At 39.6% G+C, this 15,085-nt stretch overlaps 1 protein-coding gene across 10 annotated transcripts in view; it reads right to left on the reverse strand.

Moving 5' to 3' along the window:
• The window catches only part of PIP5K1B (phosphatidylinositol-4-phosphate 5-kinase type 1 beta), a 108,933-nt gene that overhangs the window by 20,161 nt on the left and 73,687 nt on the right, over positions 1-15,085 (reverse strand). For all 10 annotated transcript variants that reach the window (XM_077344851.1, XM_077344848.1, XM_077344849.1 and 7 more), the window contains 6 exons: positions 8,599-8,810; positions 8,040-8,123; positions 7,904-7,952; positions 5,550-5,634; positions 2,815-2,970; positions 43-187 (listed from right to left, as the gene is read on the reverse strand). In XM_077344851.1, the coding sequence (XP_077200966.1) occupies positions 43-187; positions 2,815-2,970; positions 5,550-5,634; positions 7,904-7,952; positions 8,040-8,123; positions 8,599-8,810 (731 nt within the window). The remainder of the gene's footprint in view (positions 1-42; positions 188-2,814; positions 2,971-5,549; positions 5,635-7,903; positions 7,953-8,039; positions 8,124-8,598; positions 8,811-15,085) is intronic.

Here is a 15,085-nt window from a genome sequence, read left to right on the forward strand (position 1 = left end):
GCTCCCCATCTCTACTGTATATAAAATAAGTATTTTGATTACCTGTTAGAATAAAGCCTAGTTCCATCATGTTGGTAACAGTCATCTACATACAGAGAAGAAGAAGAAATTGTAGTTGCTAAGGAAGCTGCTTCAAATAGAGATGGGGTGCTTGGTACTAAGTCTGGCCGATGTCGTGAGGCTAATACTGTACAGAAAAGAAAGGAAAAGACCGCTTTAGATCATTTTTGCACATGTTTAATTTTAAACATATAAAATGAATTACACAAATTTAATCCACATTTCTAAGGAAAGGTTATATGGTTACTTATTTACCAGTTGTGAAGACACGTGGAAACGAGTTGACAAAAGTTGACTTTCAAAGGCAAGTATCAATTAACTGACTTCACAACTTTATCTGCAGGATGTTCTTCAAATGACTCACCCAAGACTGGCACCTCACAAAAGACACAATGGTGCAGCTGTTAAGAGTTTCACACTAGGATCTGGAAGACCCTGAAGCCCTACTCCGTTATGAAAATTTCCTAGATGAACTTGGGTGAGTCCACACTCCCAGCCTAACCTTCCTTACAGAGTTGTTGTGAGAATAAAATGGAGGACCGGAAGATGATATTGGCTGTTTTGGGCCCACATTCTGGAGAAAGAAGGCTACAAATGAAATAAATAAATAATAAATATAGCTAACAAAGATTAAAGGGTAAATAAAGGAAAGTTTGTAGGTTGATGAGAAGGATTCAAGGAAAGGGGGTAGCCAGAAGGAGGAAAAAGAGGAAACAATATGAGGAAGAGGACAGAGGAGAAAATGAAGTGTCTCCAGCAAACCCTGGGAGGTTTCCATACCATACTACTGTGCTTGATACTATACAATTCAGCCATCGTTTTCCTGGACAGAGGCTGCCAGGGAAAAGGCAAGAGGAAAACAAGACAAGCAGGCAGGCAGGCTGGCTGATGGGAAGGTGGAAAGAGGAGAGATTTTGGTGCATTCAGAGAAGAGAAAGAGGCAACAGTGGCAGAGGGGAAAATAAGATGGCCCCCTCAAGGCCTTGCAAATCCCAAAATAGTCAATATATCTCAACATTGCCCTTGAGATTGGTGTCAGGGACAGATGACAGATCTTTCTATGAATGTAAGAATAGCCCTAGATTTGCAATAAACAAACAAACAAACAAACAAATCTTTAAAAATATCCTGAGAAGTTAAAAAGTCCCTCAAATGACAGAAACAATGCCCATAGCTTTAATTAATAAATGCTCTAAGCCCTTGCTAGGCAACCACAACAGTATTGCCAGCATTCAAGCCCTGGTTTCTGTCAATAAAAACAGGGGAAGGGAAGGGAAAAGGCACATTACAGGATTGTCTTGGCCTATGAAGGAAGACTCATTGGAAACAAACACACTAGCACCCACTAGGCAACATGCTATTATATGATTGATGACTCAATTCGACCTGGTTGCTTACTACTTTTCAACAACAGCCACCCCATGTAATCCTATGTGGTGTACAGGTTAAAGTTTTAGAAAAGGATTTGGGAGACCCGAATTCAAATCACCTCTCTGCCATGGAAACTCACTGAACGATTCTCAGTCAGTCACCCATATTAAGTCTAACTTACCTTACAGGATTATCAAGAGGATATAACAAAGAACAGAATGATGAAAGTGGCTTTGGCTCTACACTGAAAAGAAAAGTGGGGTGTATAAGAATAAATAATAAATATAGTTGAAGATGAGAGGCAGAAAAAAGGTAGGATGATTAATGAGTTGAAAGGTGATGAAGAAGCAAGGAAGTTGAGGATATGGGAGTTACCAAGATGAAATAAAGAGGACATATCATGGGGAGGGAATATAGGGAAAAATAACCTCCACATAAGTCCTTACAGCTTTTCCATCATGGGCTGGCACCATGCAACTTGGCCCAGCCTAGCACTTACCCAGGGGAAAGGCTGTGAGGGGGAAGGAAGAAGGGAAAACTGAAGAAAGGGTGGCAGACAAAGGGAAGCTGGTAGATAGGTGGTAACAAGAGAAGGAAGCAGGAAAAGGGTTATTGGGGCTCTTAGGTAGGGGAAACTCAGCTCAAACAAACATCTTATCAACCATAAACATTCTCTTAACTAAAGAGCAACTACTGACCAATATTATGCTTTGCCAATCAATCAACCTCAGTGTTCTCTCACTACTAAAATACCATAATAATGTCCAAGGTCACAGATCTATTCCAAGATAAGATGTTTTTCCAGGTAAACTCTCAGAGAAAAACACAGGGTAACTACCAGAAAAGTTGCACAAGTGTGCAACAGCAAAAATGAAGCTTGAGCCTTTGGGTAGGCAGGTGAAAAGAAAAATGACATCAAATAGTAATTCAAATTATTTAGTAAAATAAAGACTGTAAACAGGAAAACTAATCATGGGTGGGAGGAACCACTGGGAAAGGACAGCTCACAGTTCTAAGTCAATCAAAACCAAAAGGAGTGACCAGAGAGGCAAGTGCCTGTTTCATAGCCCAATGGCTGTTCAGCTATTTGCCATGGCTTATATGTCCTGATATTTAGCAGGAAAGTATTATCGGGTAAGTATACATCATAAATTATTCATGAAACACAAAGTGACTCACTAGGACACAACCAATTCAGATGAATAATTCTTGTGTTTTTCCAGGCAACCTGAACTCACTTGCCATTATTCCCAAATAACAGCTTTAAGCTGGGTATCTTTCCTTTCTTTTTCTTTTCTTTTAAAACACTACTACTTTGTATTTAAGAAGACTACAGCTTCTTTGGATTTATTCACAGTGACTGAACCATTATTCAAGCATTACCTTCTTCATCAAGACTAGAATAGCTCTGTCCTTCTGTAAGCAAGTCATGCTTTTCATCTTTCCAATCCTGGCTAATTGCAGACACAAATTCTTGTGATGTTGCTTTTAGAGCAGCAATGGAATTGCATCGTTTCTTGGAAGGAGAGGATTTTAAAGCTGTGTTGAAAACAGAAAATTAAAGCTTTTTCTTAAACCCAAAGAATGATGTATTTTACAAGCTCATTTACAATATTTTAAACATTCAGATTCACATTTCTGTTGGTTCTCTTTCAATTAGTCTTTCAATTATTAAAACAAACTATTAATGTTATTTCTCCCCAATATTATACAAAAGTGTTAACTGACTTTTGATTTGTTTTATAAACTAACATAAATCTAAGAAATACTGACTTAACAGCATAAGAAAATTTTACTCTAACTGTTTAATAGCCAGGAGCTATTAAGAATGTAAATATATGAACTTTTATATGTTATAAGCATAAATCATCTTGGAAAATAAAATCACAATGAAAAATTATCGGACTCAAAACATAATCACAAATAAACAAGGTATGGATGGTCATTATTGATGTCTCTCTTTAAAACTATCCTTAAGAGCGTCCATAGTTTTGTTTTAATGAAATAGACCCCAAATCTGCATAATATATATTTTAAAAGATCTGAATATCTGTGCCTGTACAAGCTCACACAAATTGAAAAACCATTGCATTTGAACCTGAGCCCTATGGAAAATGGGAAGCCTTTGTGAGTTTTTTATATCATCATTAAGTTCTTCCCTCAACTGTGTTAAGCATAATTCTTGTAGACAGCTATCGTTCAGGTTGGATAGATGTAGTTGAGAATAAAATACAACTGCTCAGCTTCTCCCCACTAGTAGTATGCAATTTGGGTTCATGGGAGCTAAAGAAATACTCAAACAACAAATTTGGGATACAGGTTTTCAAAATACAGAGCTTGGGTAAGTCTCTATCCAGCAGTACAGAATTATAGCCAAAAATGTTGTGCAGTTAAACAATCTTAGGCTTTAGAATTCCCCAAATACTGCAGAGCTTTCACCCTAGTCAATTTTAACTGTCTTCCCGATTGGAAGGGCATTATTACACATGCCCAACCCTCAGGGTCTGTGTTCTTGCCAACTGAACACAGTTGAAACAGTATAACAAGCATTATTATATAGTTCATTTTATACAGATGTTCCACTCATCTTACCCCTATTCTATCCAAGTAACTAGGAAAATCAGAAAAATCTACACATTTCCCCTTCTTGCAGACCACTCCAATGAGACCAGCCCTAAAGTCATAAAATTCTATGATGAGTCTCTCACCATAAGAATCCAGATATTCTAAATAATTAAATAATTCCTATGTATGGTTAATAAAGAGCCTCATGTGGCACAGAGTGGTAAGACAGCAGACATGCAGTCTGAAAGCTCTGTCCATGGGGCTGGGAGTTCAATCTCAGCAGCCGGCTCAAGGTTGACTCAGCCTTCCATCCTTCCGAGGTCGTTGAAATGAATACCTAGCTTGTTGGGGGGGTAAACGGTAATGACTGGGGAAGGCAATGGCAAACCACCCCGTATTGAGTCTGCCATAAAAACGCTAGAGGGCTTCACCCCAAGGGTTAGACATGACCCAGTGCTTGCACAGGGGATACCTTTACCTTTATTAACCTTATGGTTAACCTTATGGTTAATAAAACAATTAATTACAACACAATAAGTTTACATATTTTAATCTCTCTAGATTAATTTTGCATTTATATGTAAACTGTGTGTTTTTTGTTGACTTATCTACTGATTGTAAGAAGTGTTGGTTGATTGACTGAGTTAAGTGATGCAAGCTTTGAACTGGTATTTTGGTTTTTTTCTGAGCAGAGGGGGAACTTCAAATACAAACATGTGAAGCATGCACAACCTTTTTACTTCCTACAAGAACCAGGCATAATTGGAACTGGAAGTTACTAACTGTTGTACTGTCCCACAGTAAGAAGCTTCCCGGGCCGCAAGCTTGTGGCCTGGGAAGTTTTTTACTGCGGGGGGGGGGGGGGGAGAGGGAACCGTGGCCCGGCGCCCTGGCCTTCGCGGCCCGGCACCGGGCCGCGGACCGCAGGTTGGGGAACACTGCCTTAGGACATGAGCTTAGAGAATACAGCTCCAGCCATTAAGATAAACTTGCTGTTGCCAAATACCTCCTTCACCCCAGTTGAGGAGGAAAGGGAGATAAAAAAGCTTGCTTTATCATAGGCTACCCGAGCCCTATGTTGCAATTATAATTAGTGATTACAGTCTCTGTGGTACCGGTTCAGAGCTAGATATTATGCTCACATTGGGGTCTTTTCAGGCCAAGTGTCTACTTAAGCCCCTCAGTTTCTTTTCACATTCCTCCTTGGCCTTTGTGCAGCAAGAGCACTACAATTTGGCACTGACTACTTTGCTTGACAGTATCTGTTTAGCTTTTATACCCTCTGCAGTTCTTGGTGACAGTTACTTCAAGCATAGGTATATCTTGAATGCCTGATCACCATAGAGTTGATGCTTGAATAATGTACAGCTGGTTTAGACTATTTTCTTGCATCTGTATCTTTGTCCTAACTCCTCATTGTATTGACCATCCATTGACAATGCTCAAAGATTTGTAAGTGAAATTGTTACACAAAATACTTCCAAATGGACTCCCTTGGAAAAAGTAAAAATGTCACCTGGTCCTAAGTTAAGTAATGATGAGATGGTACCTACCCTGATTTTTTTTGAATACCCTGGAATTCATAAACTTTAAAAACCTGTCAGCATAAAAACTTGGTCTGTGGACTGAAACTGTGTCCTACAAAACAAAACAAGAACTTAATATTAAGACAGAAATAAAAAGGAAAGAATTGAACAACACACGACATATACCATTTATGACAAATAGGGTTCTAAATTAAATTGTGAATATTCAATAAACTATGAAAATAAAATTCAATGTTTGTACCTCACTACTTATGTTAATCTGCTGTTGAATGATCATTGGCAAAATACACCACATGTCTGCAATTAATTGGGTTTCCTAATATGTACAAAATACTGAGATTAATTTTTAAATCATCAAGAAAATTTAGGTTCCCTCTTCTGTTTATAAACCAAGATACTATTTACTGAGTGGTTTTTTGCCTGTATTCACTGACACATCAAGAACGCAGAAATTCATAAGGCAGTCTCCTGTATGACTGACCAGTTCTTGTATATAAGCTATTCTGCTGAGACTTGAGGGGGAAAAATTGCCTCTATCAAATTAATTACCAACACTGTCCAATTTGACAAGGAACCTGATAAGTATATTGTCTGCATTATAAGATATTAAAGTTAAGATGCATTACAGTAGTTCATGTCCAGTTCAAACTGTATCTGCTCATATAATTCTCTTTATGACCCTTGCCTTTTTCTCTCTTTCCTTCCTTCTCAAGTTGTCTCCTCCACTTTTGAAATGTTTATTGAGTATGTGTGTGTTTATTAATTTTATTTTTTTCATTTATACCCCCTGCTAGAGACTCAGGATGGCTTACAGAAGGATTTTTCTGGCACGACACATGAGAATGCACTTCTAAATGGGAGCCGGGCAAACATAGTGGTGGTCCTTGGAGTTATATTTTAAAGTATGGCCTCCATACCAGAATGTTTTTAATATATGACATAGAAGATTAGTTGGAGCAGCACCATGTAGACTTTCTTTACCACACAGCAAGGGCTAAAATTTACTGTATTAGTGCATTTTAAAATAACACGACCACTGAGGTTAACTTACAGAAGGATTAAAAATACATAAAATAATTATTAAATATTAAGTTCTACAATTAAAATTTGTAATTAAATATTAAATAATTCAACCATTTGATTCACAGCTGCCTCCTTCCCCAAGTGAAAAAGAGGAGTATGAGTAATAAAATTCACTCAGATGGACGTTAGTTAGATGGGTTGTGGACAGAGAAGCCAGCAAACTATTTGTTTCTGGGCTTCAACAATAGGCCTGGTGGGACAGCCATGTCTTGCCCTGATCTCATTAAGCAGAAAGTTTCAGCAGGCTGTAGCCTGGGCCAAGAAGGCCCTGGCTGAGGCCAATTTCACTTCCTTGGGACCAGGGATGCTAAACAGGTTTGTTCACTAGAATGTAACATTCTTTGGAGGACATAATGGAAGAACTGGTCCTGTAGATACGAAGGTCCCAGACCATTTAGCGTTTTGAAGGTGAAAATCAAAAACTTGATTCCAATCTCATCTTCAGTCTGGAGCCACTGCAGCTGGGAGAGCACAGGCCATACATGTGCTCTCTATTGGGTCCCTGTATGGACCCATGGATCTGCATCCTGTACCAGCTGAAGCTTCCAGAGCACTTTCAAGAGCAGCACTGCACAGAGTGAGTCACAATAATCTAGCCTAGAGATGACCATTGTATGGATCACAGTGGCTAGATTGGACACTAACGTGTAGGGTGCAAGTTGTCATGCCGAGCGGAGATGCTAAAATGTCTGGTGGGTGATATTTGTAATCTGGGCCTCTATAGGTAAGGAGGCATCCAGAATCACATTCAGACTCTTGATAATGGTCAAAGGTGTCAACTGAACCTCACTTGCAGAATGTTGACCTAGCCAGAGGGCCTCCATCTTAGCTGGATTCATATTCAGTTGACTCTGCTTGAGCCAGTCCATCATGGCTTCCAAACACTTGGCCAAAAAATCTGGGGGCGTTGACAGATGGCCATCCATCAACAGATATAGCTGGGTGTCCTCAGTGTACTGATGGCAGCCTAGTCCAAAACTCTGGACCAGCTGGGCGAGAGGATGGATGTAGATATTAAATAACATCATAGAAAAACAGCAAGCCAGAGCCTGCTACTGGGAGGTTCTCTCCTCCAGCACCACTCTCTGTCCCTGACCTTGGAGATGTATTCAGTACAGTATGTGCATTCAGTACATTGTCATATAAATAACTAAATGCATAAGAATTACTTCCAATAACATAAGTATAAATACAGAAACAGGTTTTCAGAAGGAGAGAGGAAGGAAGCAAGAACTAATGTAAAATAAAAAATGCATCTGACCTAAAATATGGCTTACCCCATCATAAACAAGTGCCTTCCAGGAATGTTCCAGTTTCTTTATCAATCTGGTGATATAACAACAAAAGTTAGCATGGTGAAGTATGCTCCATCTTACAGCTACTGTATTTTAATTTGATGTCTCATTACATTACCTGTAAGACTGCAAGATATCAATAATGCCCATGAATAAAAGCAATTTTTCTCCTTTGTGGCTTTTAGCAGGTATGCCTCCCATTCTGATGGCAAGAACAAAATAATGTTGAGATAACATATATTAAAAATCACCACTGACCCAGTTAAAAATAAAACCTATGCTGCTTAGTACAATGCCACAAGCGAAAAACATGACTTGGGCTACAAAAGGAACTTAGCATACTCATTTTTTCCTCCCCGATATTTTCACTAAGTTTTCATTTAGATAGTTGAAACAGATTCAGTGCACACCTAACACACAGTTAACCCTACATTTTACTAATTGTTGCCTAAGTATTTGAATTATTGATAATACCAGCAGGGTACATCTGGATTATCAATCCTTTAAAAAATGTTGTAGTCTACAGGAAAATAGTCTAAATGCTTTCTCAAAATCGTTTAAATATAATATATCCATGCATTATTCATAAATTGAAAGACAGCTGGGCCTATTTGGGATTCAAGTCAGATGGAAAAAGTATTTAGCCTTTTTTTAAGAGTAGATTTTCAGAAACTCACGTGTTTGTACTTTCTGTGATGACACAGTCTCCACTTTTTCCTGGACCCTGTATGGATTCCATAGCCGTAGAATAAAGAACTCTCTGACCTCCTGGACGCTTAGAATCAGATGCATTCTGAGAGCTCTCACCTTCTCTCTCTTTTGCAGCACTGTCTAATATGTGGATTCCAAGCAGCAAGCTATAGTCCATTATTTTAAAGCTTTCCAGCACCTATTAATAAACATTTTTAAAAATTGAAACTAGTTATGTTGCTTCAGCTAAAATCCACAACTACAGGCTTATAGATATAGGCAACAAATGTATTCAAGCAAAATGTAAAACAAACAATTTGAAACATAGGAAACCCTATATTGATTAAAATCTAATATAAAATCCAAATAAAAAATACTACACTGGCAACTTTAGAAGTGTGTGAAAACATAAGAGGGACAGAAGATCGGCAAAATAAATGAGCCAAACTTTGAAATAAAAGCAGCATTTGTATTATAGCATGCAAAGATGGTGATACCTTGGCTATGAACTTCATAAAACCTCAATATGTTCAAATTGATTATTTGTTTAGTATGATGATTAGCAGAATCACCAAGTAGCAACTTTCACCACCACAAGAGGCCCTATGTTCACAGTATTCTTTTCTAATTAAATTAAAGGTAATAAAGGCTGTGGCAAGTACAGCTTCAGTGCTACAAATATTAACATGAGCATACTATTATTCAACATGTGAATAATATGCCTATCTACAGCGACTCTTGTATTACTGGTTAATTTACCTAATATAAATTTACAACTGAAAAACCAGCAATACCATCATGAATACTTATATCTGAGTCAAATCCTTCTTTATATAATTTGAACAGTTGCAATGGCAGTCCTCCCACTCTGATTCCATCGATTGCCTCTTTTCCTTTTGTGTCAGCTTGACTCCAGAGATACAAACATTTGTCAACTGACACGCAAGAGTTGAATGAGATATGAACACTGTCCACATTGATACTGTTTTTGAACTCACATTAAGATAAATGAAGTGGGTTTTTTTACAAGAGAAAACAATAAAACATGAATATGAAATACCCCCCTCGCGTTATGGTTCCATCTAGTCCCATTAACACATTATATTCTCAGTGACAGTAACATTTTGTAACTAACAGATGGTTTGTTTTTTGTTCCTGATTACAAACAACACACTATTTTAGCATTAGAGAATAAATAGCCTATTTCAACACTGAGGCTCCAATGAATTAAACAATGAATAATTACAAAATCCACCCGTGTGTGCAAAGGAGGACACATACTGTGTCTAAAATTAAGCTACTGTGTGTGTGTGTATTACAAGTCACCAGGATAAATCCCCTGTGCCCCACAGTCAGCTTCAGTCTAATTTTAGCAGCCACTAATACACACTAAGGGCCAAGTGCCTTTACACTGAGGACCCATGACTAGAACTCCACTGGGTATTTCAGTTGACAAAAAGGGCTATGTGGGGCCAGACTTAAACCAAGGCTGTGGAAAAAGGATTAAACACAATAAGGCACCTCTCACTTTCCCTGCCCAGGTCTAAAGCAGTCAAGGAAGCTTCAGTTATGAAAATAACATGGAAAAGAGTTTAAACTATCCTCCTCCCCAGCACTGGAACTCTGATATTAAGTTCCCCATACACAGCTATTTGCTGCTGAGGCACCTATCAGGACATAAATAGTTCAAGGACCCTTGAACATCTTACATAGTTGTAGTTTAGCCCAGTGGTCCCCAACCCCCGGTCTGGGGACCGGTCCTGGTCCGTGGATCAGCTGGTATCGGACCGCGGCTCCTCCTCGTCCTCCTCCCCAGCTGCTGCCTCGGGGGCTGCCCTGCCACTCTGTCGTTGGCTCACCTTTGGTGCTCTCCAGCAGCTGCCATGGCTGGGGCTCCCCCTCAGCGTGGCACTGTGCAGCTGCTGCTGGCAGTGCCCCCCAGTGAGTAGCGGGAAGTCAGGGGTGCCAGCGGGAAAGCAAGTGGAGGAGGGGCTCAGGCGGCGACGGCCCTCAGCAAAAGACTACCCCCCCCGGGCCTCAGTAAAATTGTCAAGCGTTGACCGGTCCCCGGTGATAAAAAGGTTTTGGATCACTGGTTTAGCCTATTGTGTTTTTATCCCAGCTTCCTCCAAAGAACTCAGAGAGGTTTAAGATGGTTCTCTATTTCACTCTAACATCCTTAACTTCTAATAAGAGATAATCAAAGTTAATTATTAAAAGCGTTTACTACATTAGCTTCTCAATTAAAATATATCTAATAATACAATGCAATAATGCCAAGAATGATGGATCTGGCTTTTGATTGAAGCATCTAAAGCATGCCAACAGAATATTTTTTCTCAATCATGAACTGCCACTGACAAAAGCCAAAAGCTATCTGATAACAGCCAAGAATATAAACCTCATTAAAGTTCAAATGTTGCTATGTTCCACAATCATCTTATATTCTATAGTGATAGCGAAGCCATCCTGATCATTACTTAAATCCAACAACTGAAGCCATGAATGGTCAAGATCTCTCTACATACCTGAAACAGGCTCAGGTTTGCAGAAAAATGTTAAAAGCTTTAAAAATACATTAAAAAACTACTCAAAAATGGTAAAAGAAGCATCTGTAGCTTTGACAAACAGATGCCCCCTCTGTGGCTGATGCTAGGCAAGCACAGTATTCCAGGCTGGGTTTCTTCAGTAAAAAGGAAAGAAAGAACCCAGGGTCTTTTAGAGACTTATTTTGGACTTTGAGATAGGACTGATTGGGATCAGGGTAGGGTAGGGTAGCCAGCTCCAGGCTGAGAAATTCTGGGATACTTCATTTATTCATATTTATAGGCTGCCCCTCTCCAAAAGGTCTCCACTTTGTGGTGGAGTCTGAGGAAGACAGAGTTTTGGGAGGGGATATGTATGAGATTCTTTCCATAATGCTATAGAATCCACCCTACAAAGTTGTAATTTTCTCCAGGCACACAGATCTCTGCCACCAGGAACTGTAATTCTGGGAGATCTCTAGATCCTACCTGAAAGCTGGGAACTCTAGGCCTCAAGGCAACCTCTGGGTGGCTTGATACCACCTGACTTGCATGACTCAACTAGGCATGGCTGCCAGTTAAACAGCAGCCACACTAAGAAAGCCAGTGTGCTGTATCAGTCAGAGTTTTACAGTAGGGCCTGGGAGACCCCATTTCAGATCCCATTCTTCCTGTGGAAACTCAATGGGTGAATTTTAGATCAGTCACATACTTCAGAATAACCTATATTACAAGGTTGTCATGCATGTTCAAAGGAAGAAAGAAGAATAATGTATGTTGCTTTGGTCTCCCATAGTAAAGAAAGATGGGGTATAAATGACATGAATAATAAATATAGCTGGAAATGGGAGTTAGAAAAAAGGTGAGAATGAAGCAGGGCAAGTGGAGAGTACATGGGGTGTCATGAGGAGGAAAAGAAGAAATACTATGGACAGGAGGATACAGGTATGGTACCACACCACAAGTCCTTGTGGAACTACAACGGCTCTCCAGATGAAAGAGATCCGTTTACCTGGAGAAAACTGCTGCTTTGGAGGGTGGACTTTGTGGCATTATACCCTGCTGAGGTTACTTTCCTCCCCAAACCAGACTCCTCTGGTTATTTTATATAGCTATTTTATCAATTTGTGTTTTAATTTTTCACTTGAAATATTTCCTATGGAAATAATTGATTAAAATATATTTAAAAGTACTTCACAGATCAGATTATGACACCACACAAATGCTCAAACAGCCCAAATTCCTTTTGAGAGAAGAAGAGCTGTTTTTTTTAATACCATACTACCCAAAGGAGTCCCAAAGTGGCTTACAAACTCCTTTCCCTTCTTCTCCTCAGAACAGACACACTGTGAGGTAAGTGGGGCTGAGAGAGATCTAAGAGAACTGCCCTACGAGCACAGCTTTAAGAGAACTGTGACTAGCCTAAGATCACACAGCTGGCTGCATATGGAGGAGTGGGGAATCAAAGCTGGTTCCCCAGATTAGAGACCACCACTCTCAACCACTACATCACACTGGCTCTGCTTTGTTCTTGGAATATAATCATACTTCTGCACTGCACAGGCAATAAGAGGAAATGATACAAAGCTTCTAGTACAGCTTTCTGTATAATTCAATGCATGGCTATTGGCTATTGAGTCTCAGCATGTAGCAAGATATGGTAAATCAAGGCTTCCACATGTCATATGACTAGGGTATCCAGAAACTGAAATGTGTGCCTCTTCAGAGTGGAAAGATGCACTGAGATAAATGACAAGATGTAAAAAACAAACGGGGGGTGCAGGGAGGGAAGGAAAGAGGAAGAGAAAACAAAGAGCAAGTATGTATATTTAAAAGGAGAGGCTGAGTTCAAAAGTTTGAGAAATATGGTTTTATGAGTTAAAGTAATATTTGGTTTGGGGTGTTAGCTGAAGTTCTGTGGGGGAACAAGGTCCTAATTCTTTGCTGCAATGTGTTTTGTTTGGGAAAGAAATAATCCACTCTCTCTGGTATGAAACTGGCATCTGCACGAATGGAGAGGATATCCTGCTGGTACATACACTGCCTCAGGGCTTACACTAATCAGAAATTTTTGCCCAAATATTTAAACACACCAGGCAAAACAGCTTTTGACCTTATTCTTCCAAAGCCAGGGATCAGGAAGACTTATGTAGGGAAAGAGAAAGAAAATGCACAGTGAAATGTGATATTCTATTGTGATACAAAACATTTCCTGAATATTATGCTGACACGTACTTTGTGTGGAATATGCACAAGGAAAGAGAGCTGCAACTCATGGTTCTAGGAAACAGAAGGTGAAGGCAGACATGCAACAGAGAAGGGGCTCAAAGCTCAATGGTTGTACTACCAACACTTACTTTATGCCTACAGCGTCTGAGTGCAGTGAATGCTAAAATGCCCTTCCTGTCCCTCTGGACTGCTGCTTCTTCAGCACTCAGGAGCCTATTAACTGGAGAACCAGATTTGATTCCCTGCTCCTTCACATGCAGACAGCTGGGTGATCTTGAGCCAGTCACAGTTCTTTCAGAGTTCCCTCAGCCCCACCTACCTCACAGGGTGTCTGTTGTGGGGAGAAGAAGGGTAGGTGATTGTAAACCTCTTTGTTAACCCTTGGGGTAGTAACAAGCAGGATACAAAAAAACAGCTCTTCTTACTCTTCCATGTTTGGGTGTCTGCCATTGCCTCTACTATCTGAAACTATATATGTTACAGCTTTCAACATAAGCGGTTGTAGCAATCAGAGAAGTGTGTGATGAAGGACAAAAATAACATTGGCATTTGAATCGCTAGTTTGAAAGAGAGAGAAGAAATAAAAGGAGAGAGAGTGCATGTTTGAACTGCTCCATTTCCATACTATCCCTGTCATATAGAGTGTTTTGATGGGGAAAACTAGGATCAGTGACAGCTCACAGTTCTGAAGAGCTGCAATGACCTTATATAAGAAGCTTCTTCACACACTATGTCAGAAATTACTTGTGCTTTTAGAATCTGATCTTCTCACTTAAATAATCTATTAAGTGTGGTACATTTTACTATAACTACATATTATTTAGCAATAAAACTTTGCATTTATTCCAACGCATTCTGTCTAATCATTAAATGATTCAGTTCATGGAATATTCAGTGTTATAAGACTAGCCGAAACAACAATGTCCCTTGTTAGGAAAAACATGTGATGAACGTTAAATCTCCAGCCCCAGTCAAAATGAATACAAAAAGTAACCTTCAAGTTCAACAAAAGTGGTGCTGACTGACAATAAGAACCATGAAGAACTGTTTCCTAGAACTAAGTCAGCATTTCCATGAAATACATCTTCTATATAAATTAGGTCTTTTATGGGCAGAGAGAATATTCTCTCACTTTGTTCTTTTATATTCTCCACTGCTATTTTCATAGAATTTATTGTTTCATGACAGGAACTTTGATACCTTGGAACTTTGGTACAGGTTAAGATCATCGACAGATTACGAAGAGCACTTTTAAAAAAGCAATATTATGTATTTACATGCTCACATTGGCAACCGGCCCCAGGTTCAGAGTTTTTGTATACATAGTAATCCCCCGCTTTTGAACTCTGGTGCTGAAGAAGACTCTTGCGAGTCCCTTGGACTGCAAGGTGAACAAACCGGTCAGTCCTAGAGGAGATCAGCCCAGATTGCTCCTTAGAAGGCCAGATCCTGAAGATGAAACTCAAATACTTTGGCCGCCTCATGAGAAGGAAGAGCCTTGGAGAAGAGCCTAATGCTGGGAGTGATCGAGGGCAAAAGAAGAAGGGGACGACAGAGAATGAGGTGGCTGGATGGAGTCACTGAAGCAGCAAGTGCAAACTTAAATGGACTCCGGGGAATGATAGAGGACAGGAAGGCCTGGAGGATCATTGTCCATGGGGTCGCGATGGGTCAGACACGACTTCGCACCTAACAACAACAACAACAACAACAACAACAA

The sequence above is a fragment of the Paroedura picta genome, chromosome 7 (assembly GCF_049243985.1).
Source record: "Paroedura picta isolate Pp20150507F chromosome 7, Ppicta_v3.0, whole genome shotgun sequence".
In the NCBI taxonomy this organism is placed as follows: domain Eukaryota; kingdom Metazoa; phylum Chordata; class Lepidosauria; order Squamata; family Gekkonidae; genus Paroedura; species Paroedura picta.